The following is a 17,374-nucleotide window of genomic DNA, read 5'->3' as shown; positions in this document are numbered from 1 at the left end:
TTTTATTAGATTAAAAAAAAAAATAATAATAATAAAAAATAAATAAATCGGTTAAAAAAGGGGAAAATTCCTAGGGTGGACAAGAAATTTGCACTCGTATTTCGATTGCAAATACTTTATCCTTCAACAGATTACTTTCTGGTGATGGTGTTCTCGTCTCTTCAATACCATCTGATGAGGAACATACTACGGGATGAGCATGCTACGACACAGACACAGACTCCTAAAGCAATTTCCATGGTCGAATGGGTATCACACTAAGCTTGATCTCCCAAGATTCTGAACTCCAGAAATTACTATTATAATGGGTGTCTCAAAATGTTCAAACTTACCAGCTTGGACCTGTCCCTTCTGAGCTTCCAACATGAACGATCTCCTGATATTTCTATCGTAGGAGTCCACCCAGTAAATTATCTCGTCTACGGGGTCAATGTCTAGGGCTTCGATTCTCCTCTCGTCAGAGATGACGTCACGGAAACGGCGCTTGTGCGTCTCGTAGGCGCGAATCTCGGGGCCGTTCGAATAGACGATGGTCAGCTGAAAGAAGAAAGAGAGGGTCAAATTAGGTTTTAGACGGCGCGCGGCGGGACACAGAAGATTAGATTTTTGATCTTTTCGACGCTTTTGTGTAAAGCTTGGTAGCTACGATAAGATTATAATTAGATCGAAAGAATTTTAGGTGCTATGAACGAATTTTAGCCCAGTGATAATGTTGGTGGGTCTTCAGTTGTAGCCAAATGGCGAAGGCAGAAAAAAGAAAGGATATCCTTTTTTTCTGTCATACACCGGGGTGATGGTCTCTGGCCATGTTTAGTTGGCAATCAACCATCGTGAGGACTTGTGCTTATTCTTTAAAAGCAGAGGGAATCCTTTGAAAACTGCCATCTAGCTAGGCTGGTTAGAGTTAGGTAAAGGTAACTCTCTACTCTCTATCGGGACGGGATAGAAAAGCTCAGAAATCTGATTAAAAAAACATGGTAATAATAATAGTTATAATGAAAAAAAAAAAAAAAAAATACTTCAAGTAGGTACCACTTACCTTATTATCATTGGCCTTGCACACACCGCTCAGTCCGTCGCTCAGTGTAAACCCGGCGTTACAACTACACGCGTACGTTCCGTTAAGGTTCGTACACACTTGCGAGCAGTGGTGTATCCCCGTGGCGCACTCGTCCACATCGAGGCACTTCTTGGCGTTGTTCTTGTCGATGATGAAGCCCTGGTAGCAGGTGCACAGATAGCCACTGCCCCCCGTGATGTTCATGCAGTGGTGGAGGATACCAGCCTGAATTTCCCTTGCTAAAGAAATAGCAAAGGTTGAGTGCGAAGGGCATCCACTTGTAAAATTTGTAGCCAAAACGAAAAACGCCGTCTATACACGGAAATACCGAAGAAAATGGGATACTTTCATTAATTTTAAAGCATTATTTAACAATAAAAGATTTACAAATAGAACATTTCTTCGATTTGTAAATGGAAATCAACAACTGTGCCCAAGTGTCCACCATCATCATTGCCACCAAATATTCCGTCATTTCTGCTATAGCGCAGCGTGAGATAGAGAGTTAGATGAAATAATATCTGTGTTTGTCACTTACTTCCAGAACCAGTTTCGTTGTAGCGGCTTTACCTTTCGCCAAATAGTGATGGCAGAATAAAGAAAAGGTATCTTTTTGTATCTGCCATACACCGGGGTGACTGTCTTTAGCCATGTTTAATTAGCTCGTCCTGAACCGCAGTCAACCATCGTGAGGACTTGTGCTTGTTCTTAAAAGCAGAGAGAACCCTTTGAAAACTGCCAGGTAGGTAGGCTGGTTAGAGTTAGCTGTTCTCCTCGATGTTTATAGTCCCACAGACAGAGACTAGTCTACTCTCTGTTTAACTTTCGTTGTAGCGGCTTTACCTTTCGCCAAATAGTGATGGCAGAATAAAGAAAAGGTATCTTTTTGTATCTGCCATACACCGGGGTGATTGTCTTTAGCCATGTTTAATTAGCTCGTCCTCAACCGCAGTCAACCATCGTGAGGACTTGTGCTTATTCTTAAAAGCAGAGAGAACCCTTTGAAAACTGCCAGGTAGGGAGGCTGGTCAGAGTTAGCTGTTCTCCTCCCTGTTTATAGTCCCACAGACAGACACTAGTCTACTCTCTGTTTAAGATGCAGTGGTGTTCGCACCCGCCCAGAGTCGACACTTCGGCACTGGCGCACACTTCGTTGTAATCTGGGGAGAGGGAAGTTTGAATCAGTTTGGTGTTACGAAGCACTCGGTAGTCGCGACCTGGGGAGAACAAGTAGTAAATGGTGATACAAATTCAAAGAAAGAAGAAATGATGGTCACATGTTTATAAAATGAGTCTTTCACGGACACGGGATGTAAGTAAGTATGTATAGAATAAAAAAAGGTGTTTTGCCGTCTCTTTTATTTCGTAGCAATGAAACATCTATCACATTGGACTTCATGTGGTCTGTATCATAGCGTTCCAATCCCGTAGGATGCCCACAATGCTGTAAAAAACAGTGGTCAACCTTTCAAATAGAGGTCTAAGAAACGGAAATGGGGGTCTGTACTACGTACGATCTTACTTCGAAAGAAGGCCCCTAAGGGTCGGTTCCTCAATTATCCACTGAGACCCAAAAACTCACCAAACCGAATCACTCACTGTTAAATTTGTCAGCGCGATTGATAGACTTGGTGTTCCAATCCGTCCAATATATATGGTCTTCAAAAAGTGTCAGCGCAAAGACATGTGGCACTTTCTGTCCCGATATTCCGATATAACGATATGTTTGTGTTTCCCATCTATGTCCATTAGATAATATTCAACTCCTAACCACACCGAATCACTTACCGTTGAATTTGTCAGCGCGATTGATAGACTTGGTGTTCCAATCCGTCCAGTAGATATGGTCTTCAAAAAGTGTCAGCGCGAAGACATGTGGCACTTTCTGTCCCGATATAACTATATGTTTGTGCTTCCCGTTCAACGTCCATTAGATAATCTTAAACTAACCCAAACCGAATCACTTACCGTTGAATTTGTCAGCGCGATTGATAGACTTTGTGTTCCAATCCGTCCAGTAGATATGATCTTCAAACAGGGTCAGCGCAAAGACATGTGGCACTTTCTGTCCCGATATAACTATATGTTTGTGTTTTCCGTCCAAGTCCACGGAGGCTATATAGTCCAGATGAGCGTCGGCCCAGTAGAGTCGCTCCGTAAAGTAGTCCAGTGTGAGGGCGTTAGGCCAGGCAATGTCGTCCTCGTGAGTGAGGATCCGTGTGAAGTTACTCCCGTCCATGCCGATCTTGCCTATGTAAGCCTGGAATTAATATAGAACAAATTATAATTTCCAATAATTATTGGAATTGTTTCATTACAAATTTCATCAGTAAATAGGTTTCTTCAAATTAAATTGATCCCAAGGGCAAGGCAATGCCTAAACCCTTGACAAATGGAGTGTGCCTGAAGGCATGTGTGTGTTCCATTCCACTTCTTCTTTTTCTTCGCCTTTTCCCGTGTGCAGACGGGGTCGGTGTTTTTCGTCAGCCTCTCAATTAGCCCTAACTAGGGCAATTGCTTTGGGCTGATATTAGGTTTTGACTACAAATTTTACGAGCGGATGCCCTTCGCACTCAATCTTTGCTATATCTTTAGCAAGGGAATTCAGGCTGGTCTACTCCCTGTTTGAAGTTCCCCAGCCAGACTAAGCTGGTCTACTCCCTGTTTAACGTTCCCCAGCCAGACTTTAGATTCACATAATTATGTAGGTATTTTAATTAAAATTACCTGTAAGTTCCAGCTGGAGAAGTACACATATCCAATGCCAGGATGGAGGGTAATGCCGCGCGGATCCTGAATTGCCGTCTTCAGGGTTTTCCTATTGGTGCCGTCTAGTTCAGCCACGTCCAATTTTATCGACCTGACGTCTAACTATTTTTATTTATTTCTTCGATTTCCAAATCACTTTATCTCGAGATCTTTATCCTAAAATTGAAAAAAAAAACCTTTGTAACACTTTGAAAGAGGGAACTGTAACTACTAAGGTTTCATCGTCCCGAAATCGAAGAGAGAAGGAAAACAGGATAGGAAAGCCAGCCGTTCCGAGAACGCACATTATCCGTTGAAGATGAGATCCGCCCCCGAGCGGGAATCGAACCCGCGGCCTAGCGCTTATAAGGCAGACGCGCTACCAACCAAGCAAACTAACTAGGCTGGCAGGAGGACAGAACAGCAGGAAAAGAGAAAGCCAGCCGTTCTCAGAACGAGGTTACTTATACTTACGGCACATAGCGGGATCTTCGTCACTTCCATCTTTACAGTCCGGTTCTCCATCACACTTCCACGAGTTGAGTATACATCTGCCATTACTAGCACATTTGAACTCCAAATCCGGACATGGTAGATCACAGTGCTTCTCGTCAGAACCTGCGAATAAAATGAGATACATAGTAGAGTAAAGTTATATAGGATAGAAAAGGTGCCAACACTCCTGACTGTGAGAGAAGACAAAACGATTACTCCATCAATTTTGACGAAATTAGTTTTGGTTGTTAAAAAAAAAATAATAATAAAAATAAAAAAAAAATAAGACCTCGTTTATACTGCAGGAGTAAAGGGACTTTTCAGTCTCATTCTGGGAGTATAAACAGGGTATATTCTATTCTAAACACTCATCGACGCCGTCACAAATGGAAGCAGAGGGAGTACAGTTGCCGTTATCACATTGGAAGGAGCCCGTACGACATTGCCTGGACGCCGTCACAAATGGACGCAGACGGGGTACAGTTGCCGTTATCACATTGGAAGGAGCCCGCACGACATTGCCTGGCCGGACATGACCTAGCCTAACCTAATGTTATAAACACTTACCATCCCGACAGTCATCCACGCCGTCACAAATGGAAGCAGACGGAGTACAGTTGCCAAAAGGGACTTTTCAGTCTCATTCTGGGAGTATAAACAGGGTATATTCTATTCTAAACACTCATCGACGCCGTCACAAATGGAAGCAGACGGGGTACAGTTGCCGTTATCACATTGGATGGAGCCCGCACGACATTGCCTAGCCGGACATGACCTAGCCGGACATGACCTAGCCTAACCTAATGTCATAAACACTTACCATCCCGACAGTCATCCACGCCGTCACAAATGGACGCAGACGGAGTACAGTTGCCGTGTTTAACGTCCCCTAGCCAGACAGCTTGTGAGTAAATAGGACCAATTTTTGAGTCGGGCTCGAAAGACCAAATTTTTAATCCGGCCCGAAGGACCAAATTTTGTGATAAATAATATTTGGCCATAGAATATGTATACTTTATTACTGCTAGGAGAAACCGTCCCGATGTCATCATCGCTCAAAGGAAGAAGAATTAAAGAATGGAAGGGGGAAGGAGAAGTACGGAGTTAAGCTGATTTAATATCAGGTATACCTGATCAGGTCCGCCTGTCAGGTCTATTTGACAGTGTGTGTGCTCATCAGGTAGATCTGACAGGCGGACTATCTTATAGTGAGTGGCTGACCTAGCCTGCAAGCAAATTGGTCTTGGTGAAAGCCCATCGTTTATAGATATTCTCAAAGTCCTCAGTGCCCGGTGATCAGGCTAGTGGCTAGTGTCCAAAACTAAATAAATGGTACTCACTTGTATCCTGTGTTACACTCGCAATAGTATCCCGTCAGCGTATCCACACACTTGTGTCCGCACTGGTTCGTTTCTACTTTGGCACACTCGTCCACGTTACAATGCAAAGGCTCATCGCTGTCATCTTCACAGTCTGACTCCTTGTTACACACCAGATGGTAGTCGATACACTTACCGTTGTTACATCTGAACTGGCTGGAGGAACAGGTCGAGTTTTCTTTGTCTGCAAAAAAGGGGTGCCTTTGTTACACAGCCCGTTCACACACTTAACACCTTAACCTTACTTGAAACTTGAAATAAAAGACAATCTAATGATGGAAAGAAATATGAGAATTTTTTCCTCAATGTCACTAAAGGCTAACAGCCGAAGGACCAAATTTTCTAATAAATAATATCTGGCTCGAAGGACCAAATTTTCTAATAAATAATATGTGGCCCGAAGGACCAAATTTTGTATCTGGCCCGAAGGACCAAATTTTATATCCGTCCTGTTTAACGTCCCCTAGCCAGACAGCTTGTGAGTAAATAGGACCAATTTTTGAGTCGGGCTCGAAAGACCAAATTTTTAATCCGGCCCAAAGGACCAAATTTTGTGATAAATAATACCTGGCTCGAAGGACCAAATTTTAACAACACTGGTAATACTCACGGCATCCTAGTTCATCGCTCAAATCCCCACAATCGTCCACATGGTTGCACAGCGCGGCCCGGTCTATACACTTGTGATTCGAGCAGGTATACTGCGAGTAGAGCTCGCACGGTTTCACGCGCGTGTGTACCGTACATAGGGTGAGATTGTTCTCGTCTGACCCATCTCCACAGTTGTCGACGCCGTCACAGAGTTGATAGGACGCAATACAACGGCCGTTGTCACACTGGTACTTGTGAAGTGAAGTGCAGTTCATGTTGGCTGAAGGGAGAGGAAAAAGATCAATCAATTAAAACAAATCATGAATCAAGCAGAACTTTTTAACAATTTTTGTGAATATCACAGTATTACTAAGTGCCTCATTTGCAATCAATTTTCATAAGGGTAAGAGAAAGCCAGCAGTTCTGAGGACGAACATCTGCTTCGAATAAAGTTCACACCGGGCGAGAATCGAATCCACGACCCAGCGCTAATAATCCACACCTACAAGCTAAATAGGCTTACAAAAAGAGGGGGGGGGGAAATGGAAATATAAATGTAAGGAAAAATATTTATTTTAAGAGAAGCTTCCGTGGTCGCAAGAGATCAAAAGCAAAATAAAATCAGTCTTGGAAATAATTTTTTATTAGGGAGCGCGGTAGCGCTCCGCCCCAACAAGTCAAGAAAGTTTGACCGCGCTACTAGAGATATTACACAGAAAGTAGCCATTTTCAGGTACTTGTAGAGGAAAAACTACAAATGTTGGAAGAAAACGGATTAAATTACTACTTACAACACAGAGAGCTGGTCTCATCGCTGTTAATTTTCAGGTACTTGTAGAGGAAAAACTACAAATGTTGGAAGAAAACGGATTAAATTACTACTTACAACACAGAGAGCTGGTCTCATCACTATTATCTCCACAATCATCAGTTCCGTCACACAGTTCGGACTGTTCCACGCACAGATGGGTGGACGCACACTGGAACTTGTACTCGGGACAGAACCGCCCGCCCGGGTAGCGCGGGGGACAGTTCATTTCGTCACTCAGATCGCGACAGTCCCTGTCTCCGTCACAGCGGAAGTAGGCCGCGATACAGTGGCCAGAGGAACATTGGAAGGTGCCGTTCTGGAAGAGGATGAAAAGGGAATAAGTTAGGTAAAACCACGTACAAATAAGAGTGGACAAAGTTTTGAAAAGGTTTTATCTTTTTGGGTAAAATCTTAAGAAAAAGTTAATTTCAAGGGCCAGCAGTGACACGAAATAATTAAGTCAGAAGAAGACCATTAGTAAGATCAAGTCCAAAGCTCCAAACACACTAATTCACTCAGATCGCGACAGTCCCTGTCTCCGTCACAGCGGAAGTAGGCCGCGATACAGTGGCCAGAGGAACATTGGAAGGTGCCGTTCTAGAATAGGGTAAAGAGGGAATAAGTTAGGTAAAACGACGTAAAAATAAAAAGGGAATGAGTTAGGTAAAACGACGTACAAATAAGAGTGGACAAAGTTTTAAAAAGGTTTTATCTTTTTGGGTAAAATCTTAAGAAAAAGTTATTTCAAGGGCCAGGAAATAATTATTGTGACACGAAATAATTGAGTCAGGACCATTAGTAAGATCAAGTCCAAAGCTCCAAACACACTAATTCCACTAGTCCAGTTGATTTCACCAAAGTCAAGTGAAGTATTTTTTTTTTACTTTCTATTACTTCAGTTATTCCTTTTTGTTATCCTCCAACCTCCATATTGTGATACAAGACATGGTAACCCGTTTTCATAGTTTATCAATATTCCTTTTATTATGGTTTCATTTCACGCGTTCCTTACCTTACACTGGAAGCCGCCGCATTCCGTTTCGTCGCTTCCATCTGTACAATCCTCGTCGTGGTCACATCTCCACTGTGCCGGAATACATTTTCCATTGGAGTTCCATTTCATCGTTTCCTAATGTCTAGTTTCATTTCACGCGTTCCTTACCTTACACTGGAAGCCGCCGCATTCCATTTCATCGCTTCAATACACATCCCACTCTTACATTGGAGCTCCATTTTATCGTTTCCACGTTTCCTATCTCTAGTTTCATTCCTTTGTTTCATTTCACCAGTTCCTTACCTTACATTGGAAGCCGCCGCATTCCATTTCATCACTTCCATCTGTACAATCCTCGTCATGGTCACACACTATGACATGAAATGGCATATAATTATGTAAAATAAAAAAATATTAACTTAAGAATATTTGTGGGATTTTAATTCAAACAAATTAAGTCCCCACACTCATTTCATAATTACCTTACATTGGATGATTGGATATTGTTCCATTTCATCGTTTCCTATCTCTAGTTTCATTTCACGAGTTCCTTACCTTACACTAACCCGTTTTCATAGTTTATCAATATTCCTTTTATTATGGTTTCATTTCACGCGTTCCTTACCTTACACTGGAAGCCGCCGCATTCCATTTCATCACTTCCGTCTGTACAATCCTCGTCATGGTCACATCTCCACTGGGCCGGAATACATTTGCCGTTCTTACATTGGAATTCGGACTCGGAACATTGTCGGTAGGCGCCCGCACACAGGTCCTCGGCCTCGTCCGATTGGTCGCCGCAGTCGTTCTCGAAGTCGCACATCCAGCGTCTAGTGGGAGGGGGCACGGGAGAATTTGAGAAATTAACATAAAATGAAGGGATTGTTTGGATTTTTCTCCAATTGACGTAATGTTGTCCGTAAAAAAAGGGGGGGGGAGTTGCTAAATTGGTACAAATATTGTGTGATTAAAAGATCATCAAGTCAGCCCAGTTAGTTTGGAAGGTAGCACGCTTGTAAGGGCTAGGTGACAGAATTTCCGCCCGGGGCGAGCTTTAATAAATAGAGTCTGCTCGGTTTTCGGACGATAAGACCTTTGTTCTTACAATTCCCTCTATCAAACCTCTTTTTGAAGCCTTAAAAAAGTCAATGTTTGTAACTAAAATACTTTTTACCCAATTGCTTAATTTTCGAGTTGAACTTGAACCAAATACTTTTTGCCTAATCGCTTAATTTATGAGTTGAACTTGAACCAGGTTTAACCTCAGATACTGTCAAGGCCAAAAGGATTATCTATACTTACTTGGGTATACACCTGTTGTTCTTGCACTGGAAGTCTGTGGTTTCGTGACACTTGGGACAATTCTGTGGCAACTCGTCGCTACCGTCTCTACAATCATCCTTGCCATCACAGAACAGCCATTTAGGTATACATCTGTAACATAAACATAGAAATTATTTTCTATCCTAATTAATACTTTTTACGATTATTTATTAAAAAACAATTTTATATACATAGAAATTTATATTAATGTCCCCACACAGCCATTTATGCATTTACAATAAAATCATAATAGGAAAAATAAAATCATAAGGACCAAATTTTGTATCCGGCTCGAAGGACGAAATTTTGAACCCGGCCCGAAGGACGAAATTTTGTATCCGACCCGAAGGACCAAATTTTTTAAGGTATAATCTATATTATTTTGAAGACATCACTTACCTACGACGCCGTCACAGAGTTGATAGGACGCAATACAACGGCCGTTGTCACACTGGTACTTGTGAAGTGAAGTGCAGTTCATGTTGGCTGAGGAGAGAGGGAAAAGATGAAATCATAGTAATATCCTCGAAAAAAAAAAAACTTGCTCATTAAAAATTGAAGGCCAAGATTTTTTTGATGTTTGATAGAGGGAACTGTAACAATAGAGGTGTTGTAGTCCCAAAATCGAAGAGAGAAAGAGGAGAACGAACCTTCAGGATCAAGTTCGCCCCGGATAGAAATCGAACCCGCGACCAAGCGCTTGTATGGCAGACGCGCTACACTCCAAGCTAACTAGGCTGGGTTTAACTTAATTGACTTTTATTTAATCATCCATTCAAGCAATTAAAATTGTATTCAATTTTACTATTAAACAGTCCACTAGATTTTTTTTTCCTTCTTTATGGGTTTCAAAGTAGATGAGTTGTCCGTAGTGTTTTAAAGCGCCTAAAAGGTAAAAAAAAAGTAGATAAGTAACACAGAATACTTACAACACAGAGAGCTGGTCTCATCGCTGTTGTCCCCACAATCGTCAGTCCCATCACACAGTTCGGACTGTTCCACGCACAGATGGGTGGACGCACACTGGAACTTGTACTCGGGACAGAACCGGCCGCCCGGGTAGCGCGGGGGACAGTTCATTTCGTCACTCAGATCGCGACAGTCCCTGTCTCCGTCACAGCGGAAGTAGGCCGCGATACAGTGGCCAGAGGAACATTGGAACGTGCCGTTCTAGAATAGGGTAAAGAGGGAAATGGAATTGATAATGAGGGCAATTTTGAAAAAGTTAAATTTTGGGTGAAAAAGATGGAGCAGATTTTTCCCCCTATTTTTAAGTGAAGGAAAAATATTATTTCTCCTACCCTATCCTCCTTCTTTGGAAGATGTGGACAAAAGTTCATTTTTTTGAGGCGAAAAAATTGAGAGGATTAAAAAAAGTGTGAAAAATATATTGATATAATATTTTACCTATATTGAAGTGTGTTAAGACTGAAATAATTAATATTGTTCTCTCACTATGACATGAAATGGCATATAATTATGTAAAATAAAAAAATATTAACTTAAGAATATTTGTGGGATTTTAATTCAAACAAATTAAGTCCCCACACTCATTTCATAATTACCTTACATTGGATGATTGGATATTGTTCCATTTCATCGTTTCCTATCTCTAGTTTCATTTCACGAGTTCCTTACCTTACACTGGAAGCCGCCGCATTCCATTTCATCGCTTCCGTCTGTACAATCCTCATCATGGTCACACCTCCACTGGGCCGGAATACATTTGCCGTTCTTACATTGGAATTCGGACTCGGAACATTGTCGGTAGGCGCCCGCACACAGGTCCTCGGCCTCGTCCGATTGGTCGCCGCAGTCGTTCTCGAAGTCGCACATCCAGCGTCTAGTGGGAGGGGGCACGGGAGAATTTGAGAAATTAACATAAAATGAAGGGATTGTTTGGATTTTTCTCCAATTGACGTAATGTTGTCCGTAAAAAAAGGGGGGGGGGTTGCTAAATTGGTACAAATATTGTGGATTAAAGATCATCCAAGTCAGCCCAGTTGAGCTTGGAAGGTAGCACGCTTGTAAGGGCTAGGTACAGAATTTTCCGCCCGGGGCGAGCTGTAAATAAATAGAGTCTACTCGGTCTTTTCGGACGATAAGACCCTTTGTTCTTACAATTCCCTCTATCAAACCTCTTTTTTAAGCCTTAAAAAAGCCAACGTTTGTGACTAAAATACTTTTTACCCAATTACTTAATTTTCGAGTTGAACTTGAACCAAATACTTTTTGCCTAATCGCTTAATTTATGAGTTGAACTTGAACCAGGTTTAATCTCAGATACTGTCAAGGCCAAAAGGATTATCTATACTTACTTGGGTATACACCTGTTGTTCTTGCACTGGAAGTCTGTGGTTTCGTGACACTTGGGACAATTCTGTGGCAACTCGTCGCTACCGTCTCTACAATCATCCTTGCCATCACAGAACAGCCATTTAGGTATACATCTGCAACACACACATAGAATTAATTTTCTATCTTAATTAATACTTTTTACGATTATTTATTAAAAAACAATTTTATATACATAGAAATTTATATTAATGTGCCCACACAGCCATTTATGCATTTGCAATAAAATCATAAGAAAAATAAAATCATAAGGACCAAATTTTGTATCCGGCTCGAAGGACCAAATTTTGAACCCGGCCTGAAGGACCAAATTTTGTATCTGGCCCGAAGGACCAAATTTTGCACGGGCATCTTTCCCACTATCGTCACCACAATCATTCGAAATCACACACCCACAGTTTGTATTCGGCCAAATTTTGTATCCGACCCGAAGGAACAATTTTTTCAAGGTATAAATCTATACTATTTAAAAGTCATCACTTACCTGTAATTAGTTTTGCCCGGGCATCGCTCCCAGCCTTTGGTACAATTCCTCTGACGACACATGTAGGCAGGTTCATCACTATCGTCACCACAATCATTATCGAAGTCACACACCCATAGTTTAGGTATGCAATGGCCATTGCGACAGGCGAATTCGGTGTCTTTGTCACATGGACGATTATCTGAAGAGAAAAGAGAATATAAATAAATAAAAGTGCTTATTTATACTGCTCGCATAGGACTGAAAAGTACCTTTACTCCAGCAGTAGGCTACTATGTACTGTTATTGTGTTCAAAATTCTCAAATTCAATTGAGGATAAATTCCATCCTCGCTGGGATTGATCACAAGACCTTGGTGTTTCGAACTAGAGCGACAATTGTTAACAACTACTCACCTGCCTTCTGTAAGGTGTAGTGGTCAAGCGCGTTACTCCTGGTAAAACAGCGGGCGTGTGTTATCCTCATACGTCTCTTAGGCTATGTTATATTTATATCTTCGATTTTCATTTTGATATATCGAGATCTTTATCTTAAAATTGAAAAATACCAATAGATAAAGGGTACATTTGAGACCTATGCGAGGCGTAACTAGATAACACTAAGGTTTATCGTCCCGAAATCGAAGAGAGAAGGAAAACAGGATAGGAAAGCCAGCCGTTCCGAGAACGCACATTATCCGTTGAAGATAAGATCCGCCCCCGAGCGGGAATCGAACCCGCGGCCTAGCGCTTATAAGGCAGACGCGCTACCAACCAAGCAAACTAACTAGGCTGGCAGGAGGACAGAACAGCAGGAAAAGAGAAAGCCAGCCGTTCTCAGAACGAGGTTGCTTATACTTACGGCACATGGCGGGGTCTTCGTCACTTCCATCTTTACAGTCCGGTTCTCCATCACACTTCCACGAGTTGAGTATACATCTGCCATTACTAGCACATTTGAACTCCAAATCCGGACATGGTAGATCACAGTGCTTCTCGTCAGAACCTGCGAATAAAATGAGATACATAGTAGAGTAAAGTTATATAGGATAGAAAAGGTGCCAACACTCCTGACTGTGAGAGAAGACAAAACGATTACTCCATCAATTTTGACGAAATTAGTTTTGGTTGTTAAAAAAAAAATAATAATAAAAATAAAAAAAAAATAAGACCTCGTTTATACTGCAGGAGTAAAGGGACTTTTCAGTCTCATTCTGGGAGTATAAACAGGGTATATTCTATTCTAAACACTCATCGACGCCGTCACAAATGGAAGCAGAGGGAGTACAGTTGCCGTTATCACATTGGAAGGAGCCCGTACGACATTGCCTGGCCGGACATGACCTAGCCTAACCTAATGTCATAAACACTTACCATCCCGACAGTCATCCACGCCGTCACAAATGGACGCAGACGGAGTACAGTTGCCGTTATCACATTGGAAGGAGCCCGCACGACATTGCCTGGCCGGACATGACATGGGTTCGTCTGACCCATCCCCACAATCCCTCTCTCCATCACACCTGAGAAAATAGACATTTTGGGGTCAAATATAGGATACTTTCATTCTGTCTGGCTGGGGGAAGTCAAACAGGGAGGATACCAGCCTGAATTTCCCTTGCTAAAGAAATAGCAAAGGTTGAGTGCGAAGGGCATCCACTTGTAAAATTTGTAGCCAAAACGAAAAACGCCGTCTATACACGGAAATACCGAAGAAAATGGGATACTTTCATTAATTTTAAAGCATTATTTAACAATAAAAGATTTACAAATAGAACATTTCTTCCATTTGTAAATGGAAATCAACAACTGTGCCCAAGTGTCCACCATCATCATTGCCACCAAATATTCCGTCATTTCTGCTATAGCGCAGCGTGAGATAGAGAGTTAGATGAAATAATATCTGTGTTTGTCACTTACTTCCAGAACCAGGGTATACACTTCTGATCATGTCCACCACAGTGGTGCTGACCTTGTGTGCAGTTAGCCACGCATGTCTTGTTATCCCGCGGATCCAGATAGAACTGATTGGGACATGCGCATGTGTACGAAACCGGACTGCGCGCATCTGCGTACCTGCGGCGCGAGAGAAAATACACGATAAATAAAATAAATAGAGTTTCCGAAAACTTTATTTTTTAATCCAATCATCAAATTAATTCTTCTATGAAATTTATAACATTTGTGTCTGATTTAGTGTGTCAATCTCAATAGTTGAGCAGTTCGTCTAAGAAAAGATTTTCGCCCGGGATGGATATTGAGGTTCGTTCTGGGAACGGATGACTTTCTCCTATCCTGTCCTCCTTTTTTCTTAGATTTCGGAACGATAAGACTTTGGCAATTACAGTTCTCTTTATCAAAAATCTAGGGAAAAAAACTTGGCGTTCAATTTTTACGAAAGTGTTCTTTTGAGGGATATCACTATTTTTTGTCAAAACTTTTCATCTTTCTACTGAGATATCCTTCACTTCCTCACCCAAATACTTACATATCAGGGGCTCTGTCTACCCCAGGCACGGGAGATAGGAGACAAAGATGGGAACAGCCCCCGTTATCGCCATCACAAGGGTTGGGATAGGCGAGTTGTTTGAGTGGGTGGTAGACGTGAATGTCGTACGGTCTGTGAGTGGTGTTACGAAGCACTCGGTAGTCGCGACCTGGGGAGAACAAGTAGTAAATGGTGATACAAATTCAAAGAAAGAAGAAATGATGGTCAAATGTTTATAAAATGAGTCATTCACGGACACGGAATGTATAGAATAAAAAATGGTGTTTTGCCGTCTCTTTTATTTCGTAGCAATGAAACATCTATCACATTGGACTTCATGTGGTCTGAATCATAGCGTTCCAATCCCGTAGGATGCCCACAATTCTGTAAAAAACAGTGGTCAACCTTTCAAATAGAGGTCTAAGAAACGGAAATGGGGGGTCTGTACTTCGTACGATCTTACTCGCTGACCTTGTGTGCAGTTAGCCACGCATGTCTTGTTATCCCGCGGATCCAGATAGAACTGATTGGGACATGCGCATGTGTACGAAACTGGACTGCGCGCATCTGCGTACCTGCGGCGCGAGAAAGAAAATACATGGTAAATAAGTAGTTTAAAAAACTTTAATCTTTAATCCAATCATCTGTTATCCCGCGGATCCAGATAGAACTGATTGGGACATGCGCATGTGTACGAAACCGGACTGCGCGCATCTGCGTACCTGCGGCGCGAGAGAGAAAATACATGGTAAATAAGTAGTTTAAAAAACTTTAATCTTTAATCCAATCATAAAATTAATTATTCTATGAAATGTATAACACTTGTGTCTGATTTAGTATACTGTGTCAATTGGCAACTTATTGAGTTGCCAGTTCGTCTAATAAAAGATTTTCGCCCGGGGCGGACTTTATCCTGAACAGGTGAGGTTCGTTCTCGGAACGGATAACTTTCTCCTCCTGTCATGTCCTTCTTTTTTCTTAGACTTCGGAACGATATGACCTTGGCAGTTACAGTTCTCTATAGCAAACCTCTTAAAAAATCTTTCCATCATTAGATTGTCTTTTATTTCAAGTTTCAAGTAAGGTTAAGGCGTTAAGTGTGTTAAGGTTTATACTTTATGTGTAAGGCAGAGAGACTTGAAAGGGTAGGGGCAAAAAGTGGATTGGTTTGATATTTTTCATCATGTTTGGAAAGGGAGGGCCAGGTGAAGACGAAAATAATTCATTTATTATACGCCTCACGAAGAAAAATTCGTTTCGTTCAGTGTGAACGGGCTGTTAGCCTTCAGTGACTTTGAGGAAAAGATTCTCATATATCTTTCCATCATTAGATTGTCTTTTATTTCAAGTTTCAAGTAAGGTTAAGGCGTTAAGTGTGTTAAGGTTTATACTTTATGTGTAAGACAGAGAGACTTGAAAGGGTAGGAGCAAAAAGTGGATTGGTTTGATATTTTTCATCATGTTTGGAAAGGGAGGGCCAACAGGCGATGTTTGCCATAGTTCAAGACATTTATGATGAGAAAACCCTGGTAAATTGGTTTGTGTAAAGAAGTAAAGATACACACGCCTGTGTGCTTACTGAGACGTGAAGACGAAAATAATTCATTTATTATACGCCTCACGAAGAAAAATTCGTTTCGTTCAGTGTGAACGGGCTGTTAGCCTTCAGTGACGTTGAGGAAAAGATTCTCATATTTCTTTCCATCATTAGATTGTCTTTTATTTCAAGTTTCAAGTAAGGTTAAGGTGTTAGGGTTTATACTTTATGTGTAAGGCAGAGAGACTTGAAAGGGTATTAGGGGCAAAAAGTGGATTGGTTTGATATTTTTCATCATGTTAGGAAAGGGAGGGCCAACAGGCGATGTTTTCCATAGTTCAAGAAATTTATGATGAGAAAACCCTGGTAAATTGGTTTGTGTAAAGAAGTAAAGATATACACACGCCTGTGTGCTTACTGAGACTTACTGTGTCTTTGTACTAAAATGTACTAAATGTGGTCAGAAAACAACAGATTCTAATACTTACTGCAGTTAAACTCGTCACTTCGGTCTCCACAATCGTCCTCCCCGTCACAATGGTACGTTTTTCTAATACACTTGAAGTTCTGGCAGGCGAATTCTTCACTGGAACAGGTGCGGTATTTATCGTGACATTCTTTACCCTCGTCGCTGCCATCTCCTTTCCATAGTTCAAGAAATTTATGATGAGAAAACCCTGGTAAATTGGTTTGTGTAAAGAAGTAAAGATATACACACGCCTGTGTGCTTCCTGAGACGTACTGATGCTGTGTCTTTGTACTAAAATGTACTAAATGTGGTCAGAAAACAACAGATTCTAATACTTACTGCAGTTAAACTCGTCACTTCGGTCTCCACAATCGTCCTCCCCGTCACAATGGTACGTTTTTCTAATACACTTGAAGTTCTGGCAGGCGAATTCTTCACTGGAACAGGTGCGGTATTTATCGTGACATTCTTTACCCTCGTCGCTGCCATCTCCACAGTCATTGTCGTGATCACATAGCCAGCCCTGGGGGAAAATAGAGTGATTAAATTATACGTTTAGTTAGAGACAAAGTAATGAAAAAACTCGAAATTTAGATACTTTGCCTAACTAGCAGTTTAAAGAGAGCTTACGAAGCTTTAAAACAAGCGCAAGTCCTCAAAGT

At 41.5% G+C, this 17,374-nt stretch overlaps 1 protein-coding gene and 2 long non-coding RNA genes across 3 annotated transcripts in view; all 3 read right to left on the bottom strand.

The window, feature by feature from the left end:
* The window catches only part of LOC103509862 (low-density lipoprotein receptor-related protein 2-like), a 132,143-nt gene that overhangs the window by 7,799 nt on the left and 106,970 nt on the right, over positions 1-17,374 (bottom strand). Inside the window, 12 exon segments of the mRNA XM_026823962.1 lie at positions 333-537; positions 1,040-1,273; positions 2,168-2,220; positions 6,293-6,553; positions 10,331-10,571; positions 11,040-11,244; positions 11,720-11,851; positions 12,241-12,421; positions 13,081-13,224; positions 13,593-13,741; positions 14,139-14,294; positions 14,707-14,875. Of these exon segments, the coding sequence (XP_026679763.1) occupies positions 333-537; positions 1,040-1,273; positions 2,168-2,220; positions 6,293-6,553; positions 10,331-10,571; positions 11,040-11,244; positions 11,720-11,851; positions 12,241-12,421; positions 13,081-13,224; positions 13,593-13,741; positions 14,139-14,294; positions 14,707-14,875 (2,130 nt within the window).
* LOC113467717 lies at positions 4,327-5,180 on the bottom strand. The gene is made up of 2 exons (XR_003391688.1): positions 5,124-5,180; positions 4,327-4,426 (listed from the first exon to the last, which is right to left on the bottom strand). It is a non-coding gene; the product is annotated as an uncharacterized LOC113467717 (long non-coding RNA).
* LOC113467720 lies at positions 7,596-8,449 on the bottom strand. The gene is made up of 2 exons (XR_003391690.1): positions 8,382-8,449; positions 7,596-7,681 (listed from the first exon to the last, which is right to left on the bottom strand). It is a non-coding gene; the product is annotated as an uncharacterized LOC113467720 (long non-coding RNA).

This window comes from Diaphorina citri, unplaced genomic scaffold (genome assembly GCF_000475195.1).
Source record: "Diaphorina citri unplaced genomic scaffold, Diaci psyllid genome assembly version 1.1 scaffold24, whole genome shotgun sequence".
NCBI lineage: Eukaryota > Metazoa > Arthropoda > Insecta > Hemiptera > Psyllidae > Diaphorina > Diaphorina citri.
The sequence above is the reverse complement of the archived record's forward strand: the minus strand, read 5'-3'. Positions and strand labels throughout refer to the sequence as shown.